This window comes from Scedosporium apiospermum (assembly GCF_000732125.1).
Source record: "Scedosporium apiospermum strain IHEM 14462 chromosome Unknown SEQ_SAPIO_0033, whole genome shotgun sequence".
NCBI lineage: Eukaryota > Fungi > Ascomycota > Sordariomycetes > Microascales > Microascaceae > Scedosporium > Scedosporium apiospermum.
In genome coordinates, this window is record NW_015971734.1 from 662,045 (window position 1) to 679,841 (window position 17,797).

At 51.5% G+C, this 17,797-nt stretch overlaps 4 protein-coding genes and 1 pseudogene across 4 annotated transcripts; 2 read left to right on the forward strand and 3 right to left on the reverse strand.

Annotated features, from left to right (window-relative positions):
• Positions 1-183: 183 nt before the first annotated feature.
• On the reverse strand, positions 184-1,088 carry SAPIO_CDS0764 (putative methyltransferase BUD23; the record flags this gene model as incomplete). Its single annotated transcript, XM_016783471.1, has 2 exons — positions 184-1,003; positions 1,066-1,088. The coding sequence occupies 2 exons, from the start codon at positions 1,086-1,088 to the stop codon at positions 184-186; spliced, it is 843 nt and encodes a 280-aa protein (XP_016646237.1).
• A 421-nt stretch (positions 1,089-1,509) lies between these two features.
• SAPIO_CDS0765 (Duf396 domain protein) lies at positions 1,510-2,289 on the forward strand (the record flags this gene model as incomplete). Its single annotated transcript, XM_016783472.1, has 3 exons — positions 1,510-1,582; positions 1,656-1,889; positions 1,952-2,289. 3 exons carry the CDS (start codon positions 1,510-1,512, stop codon positions 2,287-2,289), a joined length of 645 nt encoding a protein of 214 aa, XP_016646238.1.
• A 1,902-nt stretch (positions 2,290-4,191) lies between these two features.
• On the forward strand, positions 4,192-6,838 carry SAPIO_CDS0766 (uncharacterized protein; the record flags this gene model as incomplete). Its single annotated transcript, XM_016783473.1, has 2 exons — positions 4,192-5,955; positions 6,023-6,838. 2 exons carry the CDS (start codon positions 4,192-4,194, stop codon positions 6,836-6,838), a joined length of 2,580 nt encoding a protein of 859 aa, XP_016646239.1.
• Positions 6,839-7,229: 391 nt separating this feature from the next.
• Positions 7,230-8,559, reverse strand: SAPIO_CDS0767 (putative branched-chain-amino-acid aminotransferase TOXF; the record flags this gene model as incomplete). Its single annotated transcript, XM_016783474.1, has 3 exons — positions 7,230-7,553; positions 7,628-8,391; positions 8,490-8,559. The coding sequence occupies 3 exons, from the start codon at positions 8,557-8,559 to the stop codon at positions 7,230-7,232; spliced, it is 1,158 nt and encodes a 385-aa protein (XP_016646240.1).
• Positions 8,560-12,057: 3,498 nt separating this feature from the next.
• On the reverse strand, positions 12,058-13,520 carry SAPIO_CDS0768 (annotated as a pseudogene; the record flags this gene model as incomplete).
• Positions 13,521-17,797: the final 4,277 nt, after the last annotated feature.

The window sequence follows — 17,797 nt, forward strand, 5'->3', positions numbered from 1 at the left end:
GAAGATGCGGGCTTGGGTATCGAAGATTGTCTATTGTATTGAAAAAAAGGAAAAAGAACAGTGTGCCATAAATGGACCTCATCGAGATATATATTTTCCGAACCCCATAAACGCCGTGAGATGTTTCATAACGCGTAACGAAAGGCGTAACCCTCAAACACTGACAGAAAAGAGAAGACGAAGCTAGAAAGCCACACGTCTCTTCCGTCCGGTGTACTTGGAGTTGTGCTTGACAATTTTCCCCTTGCGCTCCATTTGTTCCTTCTTCTTCACAATCCAAGCTCTGCTGCCCTTTTTGATCTCGCCCTTACCGCTCTTGGCTTTCCTCCTGACGTCCATGACGTCGACGCCATCCATACCCTGAACAACGTTGGTGATATCTCCACCAACACCTTCGTCGGAGGTGCCACCCACCGTCAAAACCAGATACAGCTTGACGTTCTTCGTTCCGGGGTCGTCCTCGAGAAGACCGGCGCCAAAGCCAGCCCTTATCGCCGCCTGGGTAATCATATCCCTTTGTGTGTCATTCTTGGGGTAGAATTGGCAAACCGCCCTACCACCTCTCCGTATGGACGCGTACAATCCGTTGAAGAATCGAGTCAGGCGGCCCGCAGGCGAGGTGTCGCTACTTTCGGCGTTGCAAAGCCACTGAATGGCGGAGATGCTAATCGCTGCGTCGAAGGTACCCGGTCTGAACGGGATCCCTTGGCCGATATCCGCCAACATCAAGTCTCCCTCGACGTCCCTCTGAAGGGCGGTATCAAGCATCGCCGGCGAAATGTCCATGCCGACCCATGTGTGAGGACCGCCCTCGTCGGGCTCGACCGACGATAATATCTCTCCCGACAATCCACTTCCACAACCGACGTCGAGAATGAATGACGGCTTCTTCAGGTCGAGGAGTTCGAGCGCCCGACGGGTCATTGAGGCCTGAATATTTTGTATCCGAGAGGATGTGGTGTACTTTCGCGCCTCCGTGTCATCGTAGTGAATGTCGGCAGCGCTGAGGGGGAGTGTTAGTCGACTGTGAGAAGAAACTATGGCCAAGCAGGACAATTGACTTACAGGGTGTCCTCTGGCCGAGACATCTTGACTGTGGGATTCCCCTATGTAATTCGTAACGATTTTTTCTATTTTATTTACGCCGTCGCTTTTCGACTCGACGGCCCAAGAGGATTCGGTGAGCAAGGAAATTTCCGTGGGCAGTCACTGGAATTCCTCGATTTTTTGGTGGGGCAGAAATTGGCTGCAGCAATCGACAAGGTCTCTCGCTCGCTTATCTTATCGGGGGTATCTGCGGCTAAAGAATTCGTTTGCAGCGAAATTTAACCGTCAGGAGCTCCAGCTTCGCACCACACAAGAAGCTTCTTTCCCCCTGTCCTTCAATTTGCAAAACTTCAAAGGTGTCCAAAACCAACCTCGTGTGGTTTCCACCTTTCCACACGCAGCGCGTCCATCAACGCTTGAGATTTTCCACCTCATGTTGTGGCAAGCTCTAGTACGCCCATCATGATGTTTATTATGCTTTTAGTCGGATACCTGGGCTCGTTCCTGGGCTTCTGCTTTCTGACTTTAGCGATTGGTGAGTGAACTAAAATCCTTCGCGTGTGTTAGGTTTGCTCCAGAAGCCCATCAACTAACACCGGTCCGTTTAGCATCTGGCCTCTACTACCTGTCTGAAATCGTCGAAGAACACACCGTTCTAGCAAAACGCTTTCTCCTGCGAGTAATTTATTTCGTCATTGGACTACTATTCTTGGCTTGGGCCGTGGACAGGTTGCCGTTTGGCCTGACGCTTCTGAGCATTTTCTCCCATGTCATCTACCTCGGAAACATGAGGAGATTCCCTTTTGTCCAACTGACGGACCCTCTATTTATTGCCTCTTGTTGTATGTCCTCGATATTCACCAACCGTCTTATAGAAGCAGACCATGCTAACTACCATCCCTAGGTCTTGTGATGCTTAACCATTATGTCTGGTTCCGACACTTTTCTGCCCTCCAGAAGGAATCGTACCGTAACATGACATCCTACTATGACCGTCCCGATGTTCCCAGCTTCACACAGATTGCGTCCTTTTTCGGAATCTGCGTCTGGCTCGTCCCGTTCTCCCTTTTCGTGAGCTTGTCTGCAAACGACAATGTCCTGCCTACCATGGGCTCCTCGGAACCTCGTATTGGTGGAGATGTCAAGGGCCGGAGGCAGGGACTCGTCAAGGCCGTTGTTGATGGCGTTTTGGGTGCAATTGGCCAGATCACTGGTCAAGGTGAGGGAAGGCGAGATGTATAACGATTTTCTCTTTGGGCTGCTAGCGGGCGTTTTTTTCACGGTTCAGCTTTTTTTTTTTCGGTTCGAATTCAATCGATCTCATCCAGAACCCACATTGACAGCGTTCCTGGGATTCGCGTCTCAATGCCATGATGCCTTGGGGCTCGTGCGCACCGATTCTTCCGCTGTACTCACACGGCGGGAAATGCTAACTCGTCATCAAACGTGACGTGTGCTGTTTCATCTGAAAGCGAAGTTGAAATTACACGGTGAGTTTTTGTCTTTGATTTCTGCACTGTTGTTTCAATTCCACGCTTGCATGATGAGTCTCCTTTTTACGCTAGATGTTATCTGACAGAGCACTGCTCTGCATGATCTTATCTCTTTTTTATGTCATAGTTACTCTGATACCTGTTTGGCATTTTGCCTTTGCTGTCATCCCACTGATCTTGTTTCTCTCACTTTTGCTTGGGCGAGGCGCTAATGATTCGATACAAGACAGGCGGAATGCACTGGAAAGAGGTGTTTTCTCTCCACCCAGCTTCCCACTGGTGGGGTACGATAGGGCCTAGGAGCGGCTTGCGGGTTGGCGTGAAAGCTGCCTTACAGAAGTATACCTCGCTCCAGTGCCCTATAGAGCTCAACAGATTTTTCTGGGGACAACCGCCTAAGCTTGGCTCTATTCGCGGTCCATGGTGTCCAGCATGATGGAACCAACGGCGTTGTTTACAAGGGTCCTGCCCCCACCTCGGAATAGTGCTGGTGGGTAACGACGGCACCACTAGCGCCGGCTGGTATTGAGACGGGGCTGTCTAGGGTCCTGGGTCAACTCCAGAGGAGTCGTCTTGCAAATCCATGGGAATGTTTCGATGTGGTATCACTCCTAGTCAGCGAGTCTGCCTGTCCCAGCTCATGGGCTGAATAGTCATGCGTGGTTGTGAGGTTGTCTGCAGCTTCTGTCTAAAGCTCACGCGGTAGAGCTCGAGAGGCATCGGTAGCCTGATACCGGGGTCACTTTGTTGCTGTATTTTTTTTTTCGACTTGATGCCCAGGGGTATCCATCGCGGTTCGGATTCCGAGCTGGTCAAGTCAAGTCCTCCAACACGAAGCAATGAAGCAATCCAGACTTGGACTGGAATGCGAATGTATAATTTTACATAATCAACCATCCCATTTGAACTTTCTTGCATGTGATTCTTCCAATTTTGGTGTGGCGGGACACTGTGGCGCAGCACTCAAATAGCCTCAGGTGTCCACATTTCCGGTCTGGTTCCCTCAGAGTCAATCTTTGCCAAGACTTTCGGGGAAAAGCGTATGCATCCCCAAGACGGAGAACGCGAAGAGATACGCCAAACCAACATGCATCATACGTAACGCCCACACGTCACTTTCTTGAGGCAGCCGAGAACCTTAAATCCCCCAGATCCCCTTCACCGCGCAAACATGGCTTCGAAGGCCATGCAACGACTCAGGAAGAAAAACTTACCATAGAGCAACGCCCCGCTTGACAGGCTGTGCAATTTTAGCAAAATGTTTCTAGGAGGAGGAAGATATTGGAACGCAAGGCAGCACAATTGCGCAGTGGTTCGCCCCAGCAAATTGGGGCAACCTGCTCCCTCCACTTCACCGGGGGCATGCCAAGCTGGTACCTGTACTATGGCGGATCCGGCAAACAGTGGCGAGGCGAGCGAACTGGTGCAAGGGCGAGTTGCGTCACGCTGATCAATGGATGCTTGAGGTGTATAAATACAAAGACGGACACACCAGGCTTTGTTCCCATTTAGTTTCTTACGTTACTTAGCAAAACAGGGAATATATAAAAGTTCCATCACCTTTCCTCTCTCTTCATATCTCCCTTTCTCTCTCTCTCGTAACCTATAGGTTATGGGATTTCTGTTTGTCAGACCCCAAGAGACAAACATCATGAGACAAACACTCGATTCCGCACTCAACACAACAGGGCTCGCCGACGAGCAGCGCGGGCTCCTCGACCTCGTCGACAAGCTCCAGTTCGCACAGCTCGACAATGTCAAGCTCCCCCAGATCGTCGTCGTTGGCGACCAGTCGGCCGGCAAGAGCTCCGTGCTCGAGGCCCTCACCGGCACGCCGTTCCCCCGCGATGCTGGCGCCTGCACCAGATTCGCCACGGAGATTCGTATGAGGAGGGCCAAGGACGAGATGCTCAGCGTGTCGATCATACCTGATAAGAATAGGCCGTATAACGAGCAGCAGCGGCTTAAGCAGTTTGGCGGCACTGTTAACCAGAATACGCCCTTCGATGCTATGATGCGGGATGCTGCGGAGCTCGTTGCGCCGCGGAATATTCCTGGGAGGTTCGCCGCCAGGGATATACTCGTCGTTGATAAGAGAGGTCCGGATATGCCGCTCCTTACACTCGTCGACCTTCCCGGTCTTGTCCGCGTTGCCAACCGGGACCAGTCGGAGGCCGATATCCAGACGATCGAGGCCCTCTCTGACAGGTACATGAAGAGCTCGCGGACCATTATCCTTGCCGTCATCGGCGGAAACAACGACTACGTCCAAGCGCCTATTCTCAAGAAGGCCCGCCAGTTCGACCCCTCGGGATCCCGCACGATCGGTGTGCTCACCAAGCCCGACCTCACCGAGAAGATTGGTCTGGAGGACAAGTTCATCGGCCTCGTTACCAACAAAGACAAAGAGAACCACTTCAAGCTCGGCTGGTACGTCCTGCTAAATCCGGGACCCCCCAGCCCCGGCGAAGAATGGCCCACGCCCGACCAGCGCAAGATGCGTGAAGACGCCTTCTTCAGCGCGGGGAAATGGAGCACCCTCCCACCCAACATGTGCGGCGTCGGTCCCCTGCGCGAGAAACTCAGCATCCAACTCCAAAGACACATCGGCCGGCACGTCAACACTCTCCGGAAACAGATCCAAGACGCACACGCGCGCTGCGAAGCCGAGCTCAAGGCCCTAGGCGTCGGCAAGGACACGGTCGAGGAGATGCGCTTCCAGATGGGCGAGCTGTTCTCCGCCTGCAACAACCTCGTCACGGCCTCCGTCAACGGCAACTACAAGAACCCGCCGGGAGAAAAGTTCTTCCCCAAGGCCGCCACGCGCAAAGGGACGCCGGGTCAGAAGCTCCGCGCTCGTGTCCGCGAGGAGAGTGAGCGCTTTTCGAAACGCTTCAGGGATTCCGGAAGGAAGGTCGGCTTCTCTGAGACCGAGCAACCTATCCTACCCAGCGGCATGATGGGAAACCGCTCCAAGGCGGACTTCACTAAGCGCGAGGTCGAGCCGCTGCTGAGGCAGATCCGGGGTACCGAGTTGCCCATGGACTCGAACCCCCGCGCTCCATACATCCTGTTCCAGGATTACTCGGAGAATTGGCCCGTTCTTGCGCAGGAGTACAGGGATAACGTCGGCGTCATCTGCAACGAGTTCCTCGCTGAGGTGATCGAGTACGTGTGGCCGATGCGCATGCGGGATCCCCTGCGCGCACACTTCTTAGAACCGAATATGAGCGAGCTAGTGCAGTTTGCGGATAAGGAGCTTGCGAGGCTTATTGATGATATGGAGCTTGAGGTGCAGCCTTTTGATCCAGAGTATGAGGAGAGGCTTCGCGCTTGGCGTGTCAAGGCTGCTGAGAATGGCTCCACGTACACAGAGGCTGAGGAAGTTCTCGAAAAGATGTTGATCTACTACGATGTAAGTTGACTTCTTCCATATCCAACAACCTTCTTTTATTATCTGTATAGACTAACATAATTCACAGCTCACCGCCCGCATCTTCATCCGCAACGTCATCACCCAAGTCGTCGAACGCCACCTCCTCCTCGGCATGCTCCGCCTCTTCAACCCCCTCCAAATCCTCAAGATGGAAAACCAGGTAGTAGAAGGCATAGCCGCCGAGGACAAGCTGACGCGCGACCGGCGCCTCGCCCTCAAGGAGCAGAAGAAGGCCATCGAGGAGGCCAAGAGCCTCTGCGCCAGCCTTGCCATGCGCAGCGAGCTCCGCGGGTTCGACGGGAATCTAGAGGATGAGGGCCAGGAGTCCGAAGATGAGGAGGATACGAGGAGGTATTCTAATACGTCGTCGGCGGCTGTGGCTGCGGCGGCGGCGGCGTATCAGAGGGCGAAGACGCAGGAGAGTGTGCCGTTGCAGAGGGAGCCGAGGGGGTATGCGCTTGATTCGAGGCAGGTGAATGGGAACTATTCTCAGCAGCAGCAGCAACAGCCCCAGGCGCAACAGTATCAGCAACAACAACAGCAACAGCAGAGACCGCCGTCCCAGCAGTCACAGCAGCAGCAGCAGCCTCCCATCCAGACAAGGGGACAGAACCTCTCCCGTGCTGATTCCCAACGCATGTCCTCCGAGTGGGCCCAGAACTACTACTCCACCTCCGGAGACCACAATGCCGCTCCTCAGGCTCCCGTCTCGGCACCTCCCCCGCCTCCTAGGCCCCCCAAGGCCGACGACGACGACAGATACCCCGATACGCCTCGATCTTCGTACCAGGGGCACTCGCCTTCGAGGCATGAGTCTAAGCGCGAAAGCACCAGGCATAGGCTTAACATTTTAGGACGATGAATGGGGCTTTGATTGATGCGCTGTGGGACGGGCGGATACTTTCCTTTCTTTTGATTTCCTTAGATGAGCTTGTATAAGAGTCTTACTAGTTTCCCAGTTTTGGCGTTTCTTGGTATCCGTTTGATGGGCTTGAGATATGGATGAACAACAAGCATGATTATACTTTATACTAGATAGCTACAATTGAAACGAAAATGACCAAAGTCCTCGGTTCCAAAATAACCAACTGCTGCTGATGGCGTATATCTTCTTGATTCTTTTTCATGTACCTTTTGTCTCTAGCACAGAGATATCCTAAAAGAAAAATGACACAGAAAACCCTAGTCTATATACATCCAAACCCTCCTCTCACCATTTTCTCCACTCTTCCCTTTTCCATCGTTTCTTTTTCTTACTCCTTCTCGACGTTACCATCCGCCTCCCTAACCTCGAAACACCACCCAAACTTATCCTCGACTTTGCCAACCTGAATACCCTTAAGCTGGCCCAAAAGCTTCAAGCAAATAGGTCCGGCATCTTCCTGGCTGTCGGGGATGTAAGTGACGGTCTCGGTGTTGTCGCCAAGGGAAAGACGCTCGTGGCTCTTGACGGTGGAGGCGAGGGAGAGGGGTTGAGAAGCGGAAATGTTGCGGGTGATAGAGCGGATGGGAACGAGGCCGGCGGCGGTTCCGGCGGCCATGACTTCGGAGAAAGAGGGGAGTTCGGCGTACTTGATCTGTGTAGAGCGCCAGCGAAGGGGCTTATTAGAATATTATCCTGGGATGTGAGATGCGTTGGAAGTGTACTTACCGCTCGCTTCTCCACGTTCCAGCCCAAGCTACGAGCAATCTGCTGCACGCTATCGCTCGTAACACTATCAATAACAGCCTTGGAGTCCGGCACAACAATCGTGACCTTGTCGCCATCTACCAGAGCGCCAACGAAGCCGCTTGTGCTAAACTCATCTACCTCATCATGCTTGGCACTATCCAAGTGTAAGGTAATATTATACCCCTCATCCCTCGCCTTGTCAGTCCACCTCAACACAGGCGCATAGTTACCGCCAACCTTTGCATTACCCGTTCCATTCGGCGCAGCCCTATCAAACTCATCCAAGATCAAACACTTGACGGGATGAACGCCATGGTAAACGCCCGTCGGCACGACATAGACCAAGAACATGTACTCATCAGGAGGGTTCAGACCCAGCTGGGCACTCGAGCCGTAAATTTGAGGACGAACATACATAGCGGCGCCGGTCTCATGGGGCGGGACGAACTCTGCGTTGAGGGCCACGGCGGCTCGGCAGGCGGCCACGAATAGGTCTTCGGGGACGGCGGGCATGGAGGCCACAGCGGCGGAGTGCTGCATGCGCAGGGCGTTACGATTGGGGCGGAAGATTTGGATGGCGGCGTCGCCGGGGGTCCGGAAGGCTTTGAGACCCTCGTAGGCTTGTTGGCCGTAGTTGAGGGCCGGGGACATGCCATGGATGCGGATGAAGGGGTCGCGGACGAATTTGGGGGGCGTCCATTGACCAGTTTTCTTGGACCAGTGGGATTCGATGTGGCCGTTGACTGTTGAAGGGAGTGGTTAATGAGACGAGGGTTTCCTGAGTTGGTTGGGTTGGGAGAAGGGAGAGGCGAATGGGGTTGGGACTTGGGTTAGCGTTTACCTTCACGGATCTTGAAGCCAACATTGGCCCAGTCGATGCTGGTAGTAGCAGGAGGAGGGAAAGCGGCCATTTTCGAGGAGGGTTATGTCTCAACGCTTCAGAGGAGATGATGGGAAACGGAGAGGAAGAGGTAGGTTATATTGGACAGAGAGAAAGGAGGAGGAGGAGGAGAATTGAGATGTCGGGGTTAGGTTCCGCGTTGAGTCAAGGTCGAGCTCGAGGGTGGAGAAAGTTCAAGTTCGGACTTCAGCTTGGGAGCAGGCGAGTATCAGACGGACCCGAAGGCACAACGGGAACCAACAGAAAGCTTTAGCTTCAGCTTATCTCGCCTGAGTGTCCCTAATAGTTGGAGAAAGGGTGACCAATGGCTTGGGTCAGCTTATTCCCGTTATTATTTATTCTTATTTTCAATATTTAATTGTGTATTTTAAAACGACTTGTACGCTCCCTCTCTCTGACATCGCATGGTTGTGGTGTGAAATCCGAGAAATGCGACTGGCCCGATGTCGGACTTGAGGATGTGGGCTGCTGCTATTGCTAGGTTTTGTCCGGTTGTGGGTTGCCCCTCCCCCGCATTTTATTTTCTTTTTGTATTTTTGTATCTTGTATCTTGTATTTTATACCTTGTCGAGCTTGACTCACCGAGTGGATGGAACGGGGTGGTGATGGTTGACGGTAATCTAGATACAAGCAAGACATGGCATCCCTCCTCGACGCAGCAACCTGAGCTAGACAGTCTTCAGTCCCTCTAGTCTTGAAATATTTGGAAGGGGCTGGAGAGTTGGTGTTCAGACATTTCTAATCAAATGCTCATTTCTTTCAGGTGTGGAAGGCAAAGAGGCAGAGTCTCGTCATCAAAACAGAAGTGAAAACAGAAAGCGGCTGATTGAAGGCAGACTGTAGCTGCCACTTGAACCTTCATCTGAAGAGCTCTTTCCCTGGAGTCGCCCTTGATCCAGTTGGGTCTTCCTCATGCAAAAGCGCAAGCGCTGGTGCAGGTGAGCATGTGAACTTACACATAGCAGACAATATAGAAGGAGTCCCTGATAGACATAGGACAGGAAGGGGAGGGTGGGGTGGGGGTTAGCATCAAGTATGTCTACTATTGTTGAGCTACAGACCAGATAGACCAGACAGACCATCCTCTTCTCTCCTTCTTCTTTTCCCAGCTTTCCTCGACTTCCATCGAAAGAAGCACTCAAGCTTTCTAAGCAGGCCCTCCATCATCATTTGCGATCTTCAACCATTCCTTGCCTCGACTTCAAATCGAGAGAGGCGAACACTCCTCAAACCGTTGCCAAGGCACTGATGCCGACCCTTGACTCGACTTCCAATGAGAGAAGTACTCCTATCTCACCAGAGCCAGCCCCAGAACGAAGGTATGTAGGTCGATTCAAGTATTGCTGACGAAAAGATTAACAAGATATTAGGGATATAAAAGGAAAACTGCGGGGTTGAAGGAGCCCAAACGAGGAGCCAGGTCCTCTTAATATCAACAGGATTAATTACGCAGGTCGTCCGAGGTATTCTTCGAGATAGCTTCGTCCCCTACCTCATTCATGGCCTCTGTTATAGGGGTGGACAGGGTTCTATCATGTGCACGACGTTGTACTGAAGGAGGCTGCCTGGAGAATGGAAATGTAAGCTGGAGAGGGATGACTTAGAGAACCTCAAGATACCTCGGGATGCCTCGAGTGGGTATGTAGTCGAGAGATGTGCTGAGCATCCTCAAAGATGCGACGAAATCACCAATCTTTGCAAATCTCAAGCACAAAGCCAAATCACCCAGAAGGCACCAGTTGAGAATGTTGAATTGTTCCTTTAACTATACGACAGTTGACGTAACGTCCATGGCCTCATGAAATGAATCGAACCAGACTCCAGAACTCCCCATCATTTAACAGGACCCTAGTTCCTCCAAAACCTTCATGGCCTTCCATCGTACGTCACATATATAACCACCCAAAGGCAGTCAGTCAATCTCCCCACTCAGCCATGAACGTTGGGCATCTCGACGTAGGTGCCATTCTCCTCATCATAAACCCAAGCCGAGAGACGGTCCTGTCGGACAACGTACCGAGTGTGGAGAGCTTCGGTCTTGCCGTCGAGGTGGCATTGGCATTTGATGTGAATCCATGTAGTTCCGAATCGACTCTCCGCTTTGATCGAGTAGACGTGGGTCTCTCGTCGCTACGACGCCAAGGCCATGACCATTTCCCTATGTTAGCTAGACTTCTCTTCCAATATAGAAACTGTACAGAAAGGGATAAATGAAGAAGGTGGAAGTGGGGGAAGGAGACTATAAATCTTGTAGACATCCCCAGGATGGATGGGAACGTACCGTCGAAATGGTGCAGTAAATGTCAGCCAAGATGGTGAACAGAGTCGCCATAAGCAGAAAGCAGAGAAACCAGATAATTTGCTCCATCCTGTCACTCGGAACTTGCTTCCAGCTTCGTAACGAGTCAATAGAGGTAGAAATGGATCGAAGGGCGCGACGAGTCTATCTACTAAGTTCCATCGAGAATTGACGTGTCAGTTTAAAGCATTCCTCATTCCCCCGTACTTGATATTGACGGCTAGGGTCAAACCTGTACGTGCTTGTTGTTACGGTTTGCTGAAACAGCTAACCTTGATGCGGAGCGACACTCTAGACGAGCTCGATCCGGGTTGGTTTGGTCTACGGTTCGAGTAGAGGTCAAGAACTAGAGTCCTTCTTCTCCATGGTAGAATGAGGGGGAACAAACAAACAGGCGAGTGCTGCAATGTGGCCACCAGAGGAAAATAGCAACGGTTCGACGGCTGGATGGCTATCGTGTGCTAACCTGCCCTTGGTGGGCATGAGAGATGTGAGAAGGACCATCCGGCCAGACTTGGGCTATGATACCCAACTTAGTTGGGTTGGATTCATGAACTGACCACCATCAACATGAACTCCTGCAATAGTGTCAGAAGGCTTCACGTACATATGTAAAAACAACATATTAAATCACGGAATCATCACAGAGTTAGGACATCACCGGCTCAAAGGCACATTGAGTAAACAGTCAAAAGAGACATCATGATTTAGGACAAACAAAAGAAAAAGGAGAGAAAAAAAAGGAAAGTAATATTCGAGGAGAATGGAAACTTGCTTGCGCCAACTTCGGCATGCAGGCTGGTATCAAGACAAATCCATAGTGTCCATGATGATGAGAGAGTTAAAAAGAAGCTTCCATGTTGGAACATTTTAATTTCAACTGGACCCCAAGTGTAAATCCAGCCTCACGAACACCGACCACCTCCCTGAACCCGGAGAAAACCACGCAATGGGGAAAATAAAACGAAAGGAAAAGGAAAGGAAAACAATCCATGCCATTTCATACTCGAATTTGACTTTTCTTTCCTCGTTCGTTATCAGGACATTTCCGTTGCATTCCTCATTTCAAAACTGGACGCGGCCTGAAAAGAAGAAAAAAAAAAGTCGAGTTCATGTCCACGTAGAGAGGATCAATCGATTACTGTAGCAGACCAGGTTAGCCTAACGCCCAACTCAACGCAAGCCCCAGGAAAACTTCTAGGGCAGACGTACCTGCGGACCCGGGGGGCCGGGAGGGACGGGAGGACCCTGAAGGGGTCCAGGAGGACCTTGGGGAGGACCCTGGGGTCCCTGGGGTCCCTGAGGGCTCATGCCAGGACCGCCGAACTGGTGGCCGCCATAGGGGCCATGGTTCGGTCCCATTCCCATGTAGTGAGGAGGCGGGGGGGCAGGGCGGTAGGGAGTTCCGACACCCGAGTTGTTCTGGGATCGACCCCAGCTGAGGCGGACACGAGAGTTACCAATGGGGTAGCCCTGCATCTGGTTGATGGCCATCTCAGCAGCATGGCGGTGGACGAACTGGACGAAACCGCAGCCTTTGCCAGGAGGAATCTTGACATAAGTAATCTCACCGAAGCCCTGGAAGAAGGATCGGAGTTCGTCCTCGGTCACGTAGCCCGAAAGTCCGCCAACGAAGACAGTGGTGTTGTTGGGGTCGGTGAATTGGTTCATCTGAGTAGCAGGGTTGAATGCGCCGCCACCGCCATAGGGAGGGGCGAAGGGACCAGGCCACATGTGCTGTTGAGGAACGTTGTTCATCATTGAAGGGGGAGCATGGTGACCGGGGAAGCCGTGGGATCTAGAAAAATCGTTAGCATGGCCATCAGGTGAAGTCAGTGGGAGGGCATCGCGGATGGTTATACTCGAAACTTACCGGTTCTTGGGTGTGGCAGTAGAGATACGCATGGGGCGGCTGCCGCAGTAGACACCCTGCATCTCAACCAGAGCTCGCTGCTGGTCAGTTTCGTCGGAGAATCGAACGAAACCGTATCCTCGGCTTTGGCCAGACACAGCGTCTGTCATAATCTTGGCCGACTTGCAGCTGGGGAATCTAGCTTGAAAGAGTGCGACCAAGACATACTCGTTGACCTCAGGGCCAAGGTCTCCGACGAAGATGGAGTACTCGGGACCACGGTCATCGCTAAATAGAACATGTTAGGCAAAAAGCACACGCCTCCAAGATGAGGTCAACACAACTTACCGACGATCGACTAGTCCGCCACCGGAAGCCCAGTTCAACTTGAAGACGCGGGTCGAATTGGGGATAGCAGATCCGTTAAGGGCAAGAGCAGACGTAGCGGCTTCATTGTTTGGGAACTCAACAAAGCAGTAGCCGGCACTTCTAAGCGAAAATCATTAGATGAGATTGAGGCCGGGACATAGTTACCAGACGGACTTACCCCGAGTTCTTGTCGCGAATAACCTTGACGTTGACCGTTTGGTCGGAGCAGGTACGGAACACACCCTTAATGAAGTTCTCATCCATCCAAGGTTCGAGTTCACCCATCCTATAGGGCAGAAAAGTAAGTATGCATGTTGCGGCAAGGGTATCATAGACAGTCACAGAAAAGAACGTACCAGAGAGTATTCTTGGCGGACTCGCTAGGGCCCGAGCCGAGAGGCTGGATCTCGCCGCCAGGGGCGGCAGCAGGGGCAGTAGCAGGGAAACTCATTTTGTACGAATTTCAACTGCACAAGAAAGGTGTTAGCTTGCGGACGGTCTGACAAATATATCTCGAATATGAAAGGACGAGGTAAAAACATTCAGGACGGAAACCAAGCCCAGATGGTTTTTTTTTTTTTTTTTTTTTTTTGGGGGGGGGGGGGGGGGTTGAGCGAAGGGACTCAGGAAGACGTACAAGATCAATGTCAAGAGGATGAGGAAAAAAAAGGTTAACGGCTCAACAAATCAAGTAGAAGAGCTGAGGACGAGGCAAGTCAAATTGGAAAACTACAGCATTGGAGAAGTTTTGTTAGCCAAGGTCGGGAGAGCATGTTTATTGCACAGAGAGTGTGCGTGCGTGCGTGTGTGTGTGGTGAGGGGAACGTTGACGATGAGCGGGGCCTGGCGGGTATGCTCATGGAAGAGCGAGCATATACAGCTAGCTCATCATGTGGATTCACCAGTTGCAGGTTCAGCTTGGGTTCGGGGATCGCAAGTGGACTAACCTTCGCTTTACGCCGAGTAAAACAAAACACTCCTGTGATAGTGCGGACGGAACCGAGACGTTTATCCAGGCCTGATACCGTGACTCCGAGAAAGCAGTAGCCGAGATGTATGACACCGTCACGCCGAGTTGGTTTCCCAGTAAGGTCGCTAGAAGACTGATGACGACGAAGAGCAATAACGAGAGCCGAAACGGTCAAGGTAAGAACTCAAACCTAGACGCCGATCCGTTAGTTGCTTCTCATGGAATGAAACAGAGAGATTAATCTATTGTATAAGGGCATGTTGGTGATCACGGTCCAAGGACTATACGGAGATCCGAGGGCTGGAACGCTGGTACCAAGAGTCATATTGAGGTTCAAAAGCCAAGTCCTCTAGCGCAGCGCTCCTTGATTCAAAGTAGCCCTGACCCTTCTGCCCTCATCACCACGAGATCTCAATTGAAAACCAGCAACCAACACCCACACTCATGGGTCTGGCCTGCGCGCCACGTGCATCGCTTGATTGCAAGCATCGAGGTTCGCCTGGAGGAAGGAGCACCCGAGGGGGTAGGAAGCTGGTGTCGTGATATAGGCAGCCTGGTGAGACTCCCCAAGCGTGTTTGATAGTGAAACTTGCTCCCAGGTGCCCCGCAAACTCCTACAGCCGAATTGAAGCTCCGCGAATACCGGCGTTCAACGATCGGTGAGCATCGCGAAAAGTTGCCAATAATGGAAGTCGGGGCATCGATCAATAGATGGGCTTTCCGCGGGTAAATTCTAGATATGGTCGCGCAAATCGGCATAAAAAGCATCGTGAATGTTACGGCCATATTTCGGTGTTTTCGTGAATAAGATTCAGGCAGCCCTCAGAAACACAATTTTCCGTACTGGGATGACAGTATCGACCAGCGCAAATTGAGATACCATAAGCGCTCAATTGATAGGGAGAGCGACAGGCGCATGTCTCATCCTGACAGAATGGTGGGAATACCCATCATGGCCAAGCACATGATGATCTGCGTGATGGAAGAATATTTCCGAGGTGGTGGCAGCTTTGCCGTCCCATGCGGAGCCACCGGGCTGATCATGGCACGAAACAACAAACGAGGGGAGAAGTTGCAGAGAGAGAGAGAGGAAAAAAAAGAGCAAGAACGAAGAACTAGGTAGCACTTACTTTTGGGCGCCCCTTAAGAAAGCAGCAAGAGATGGTGTTTCGCTTGTCCTTAGACGCGACAGTGTACAGTGGATTCCGGGATGAATCAATTGATGCGAACTACTCAAGAGTAAAAGCTCTCGAGGATTATGACAGTAGGGGAGTTGAATGAGGCAAGTAAGCGCAAGACAAGTGAGACTCGAGATGGTAGTAAGGTGACTATCGAGATCGGATTGACGATGATATTAAAATGCGATGCGAAAGGTGTTTCGTCTCGAAGGCTGGAGTTTGCGAAAGACCAAAGGACGGCGACAAACGATGAGCAGAAGACACGGCGACGTAGGAGAGCGCGAATAGCTTGCGAGTCGTAAATCGTTCCTGCGGAAAGACAGACGAGAGAACAAAGGCGAAAACAAGTCAAGGACTTTCGAAAAGGACTTGGCTGGTTTTCGGAAATGAAATCGTGTTTGCTGGTCGTGGGGCGGCAAGCGCAGAATCAGGGAAGAAAAAAAAATCGTGTGTTGAAGCGAGCCGGCTGTAGGGCGTTTGATAGTGGGAACCCGAGAAGAGCAGAAGGTGGCACGACAACAAAAAAACGATCACGAAAGATGCTTCTTGAAATCGCAGCACTGACAAACGCTCAACGGGCACAGACAAAAAGGATTTATGTGCTGAGAAGAGGAGGAGTAGCAAAGACAACCAAGTGCTCGAGGAGGGAAAAGAAGAAGGGGGAAAAAAGAAAAAGGAAAAAGAAAAAGAGGCGAGTTGGTCAAGTCGATGAATGGTGGAGCGGGTGAGGTAATGGAAAACGGAAGGAAAGAGGGAAGGATGCGAAGGCCAGAGAAAAAAGGAAAGTAGGCTAAGAAGTCAAAGAGCTGAGCAGGAATCGATCGAGGCAAAGTGCATGGGTGTGCCCCACTAACTTGACAGTAGTGCTGGGTACCTCGGAGAAGTACACTAGCCTGGCAAGTGCGAACGAAGTACGAAGTAGCACCAACGAAACAAACGAAACATTGAAACGACAGGAGCGATGAGGGAGCGCGGAGTCATAGAAAGTGCGAACGAGCCAGGGCTGCGCTCCTGCTATTGCTTCGTACTCGTACACCACGTATCAGTTCCTATGGGCATCCTGGACAACTACGACGATATCCCGCATTCTTTGGGGGAACTCACAACCCACCGCAATAGGCGAAGAGACTCGGCAGTGTTGAACACCAGTCTTGTGTACCTCATTCAATGAGCATCTCTCGTTGATCTCACGAATCCCCAAGCAGCACCACCAAGTTCAACACTCCGCTTCACTTAACCTCCAAGCCTTGTCATACACCAGACAGAATGAAGTGGCACACTGATATCGAACTTAATCCGTATCAAGTACCATAAGACATATTCTACATATTGTACCGTACCGCACCGTATTCCGGTCCTTGCGAAACCAATACTGTACTTCGTACGCCGTACGGGAATACTCAGAAGTTGTGTCTTACTCTAGACCCACCTCCTAAGTGAGCAAGGTTTTCTCAAGGCTCCACTCGCACCTTATGAATTCCTACCACGGAGCACTTCAATTCATATTCAACGGATCGCTCGGTATGCGCCTGTTTGGCGATACAATGCTTCTTCTTGGCTTCGCGGGAATCATCCGTTCTCAATCGTTCTCGGCTCATGTTACGTTGACAAATATTGAGAGTGAGGAGCACTTAATAGCACGAGGCTTCCATATATAATAGCCTTTCTTGAATTGGACCAGGTGACGTCTTAGCTCTTACTTTCTAAGCCCCAACACACCCCATTGTTGCGATGCGCGGAAGAGCTACCCACGAGACGCGAGAAGCTCAGAATCAGTTGGGATCTCGCACTGTATTTTCCCTTGAGTTCAGCGTGTCAAAGCTCGTGGTGGGTCCCAGCCCTGTGCTGCCTCTTGCGGACAATGAAGGTGGTTTGGACGAGAAGCCGAACCAAAAGTGCACAGGTCTAAGTACGAAGTATCTTTGGCGGTCCTCTCCCAGGTGTACAATATACTTCGTACTTCATAGTCTCTGTCGTAGGTGCCTCAGTACTCGGTACATCGCTGATCAAATGCACGACACCCAACATCTCAGGTACCAGTGGTGGGAGATTGGTGTGTGAGAAGTCGTAGTCCCCGCGGCTCGTTGCAGCATCAGCTGTACTTGCATGTGTCTCGTCGAAGTTGAGCTGGTGGCTAGGAAGCTGCGAGAGGCACTTACAGTGGGTGTAGGGGTGTAGGGGCAGATCTATCGAGGTAGCAGGATTGTATTGGATTGGAACCAGAGAAGAGGTGTGGCCTGGCCAGTCTGTATCTTAGAGCCCCATGTAACCTCCTGATCACGACCTCGGTCTTCCACGAAAGCGAGGTCTTGCACAATCAATAAAAGCGGTGCATCCATTAGAGCTGTCAGCTCACCAAACGAAACGCGATTCCAATCCACGGATCGCCTAAAACAGGTGGGATCAAATCTTGGGAGGCACCAGATATCGAAGCTACTGTTGAGTAGAAAGCAAGGAAAGATACACCCCCAGTTTCCTAGGATCTGTCCGATCTCCCCTCACACTGATTATAAGAGAAGATCGGATCAATGCATGTTGTAGTGTACATTGCAATCCTACGGAGTAGATGGGATGATCGAG